The sequence below is a fragment of the Dinoponera quadriceps genome, unplaced genomic scaffold, assembly GCF_001313825.1.
Source record: "Dinoponera quadriceps isolate SergipeBrazil2010 unplaced genomic scaffold, ASM131382v1 scaffold6098, whole genome shotgun sequence".
Classification (NCBI taxonomy): domain Eukaryota; kingdom Metazoa; phylum Arthropoda; class Insecta; order Hymenoptera; family Formicidae; genus Dinoponera; species Dinoponera quadriceps.
The window spans coordinates 457-1238 of record NW_014559993.1 but is presented as its reverse complement, the minus strand read 5'-3'; the positions used below and the strand labels follow the sequence as shown (position 1 = coordinate 1238).

Here is a 782-nt window from a genome sequence, read left to right as displayed (position 1 = left end):
TGAGTACGGTGTACAGCAACGTAAAAATCGCTGCGCCTGCTAGATTCAAAGTTGGTGACCATGTACGTGTTAGCAAATTCAAGACTGTCTTCGAGAAAGGTTATACACCGAACTGGACAACTGAAGTGTTTAAAATTGTGAAGGTGCAGCGTACTAATCCGGTTACTTATCTGCTGAAAGATTCTTGTGGAAAGTCTATCGCTGGAGGATTTTACGAATATGAGTTGCATCGCGTTGCTAATCCTGACGTATACCTCGTGGAAAAAGTGTTGCGCAAGAAAGGTGACAAGGTTTATGTGAAATGGTTAGGATTTGACAATTCATATAATTCATGGATAAACAGGGATAATGTGTTGTAAAAAATAAGTTTTATTATAACCTTTTGTATTACAAACAATATATATATGTCTTATTCTACAAACATATATGAGTAATATTTTCTTTATTATTTCAAATGAGTGCTACATATAAAAAAAATGCGCGAATAACTACAACGGTATATTATAATGCCCCCATGGAAACGTGTCGATCGAGTCGGGTATGATATACCGCTTGTCATCGTATGGACTTAGAGCGATTTTTGTTTCAGACACTGTGAAGACTTTGTGTAATTTCGATCTTATATACGATTGTTGACGACTTTTTTTGACTTCATCTCTCAAACATTGTGTATAGTCGTCAAAGGTTATCGTTCGCGCTATGACGCTACTTTGACGCCTTTGGCCTTTTTGTATCTTTTTTCCCATCTACTCTCAGCGCGTACATCTTCGCTCTAAGTCCGA

General features: G+C 37.3%; 1 protein-coding gene across 1 annotated transcript in view; it reads left to right on the top strand.

Annotated features, from left to right (window-relative positions):
• Positions 1 to 415, top strand: part of LOC106750585 — a 3121-nt gene extending 2706 nt beyond the window's left edge. The window contains exon 5 of the mRNA XM_014631030.1: positions 126 to 415. Within this exon, the coding sequence (XP_014486516.1) occupies positions 126 to 359 (234 nt within the window). The 3' untranslated portion in view covers positions 360 to 415. The remainder of the gene's footprint in view (positions 1 to 125) is intronic.
• The last annotated feature ends 367 nt before the right edge of the window (positions 416 to 782 follow it).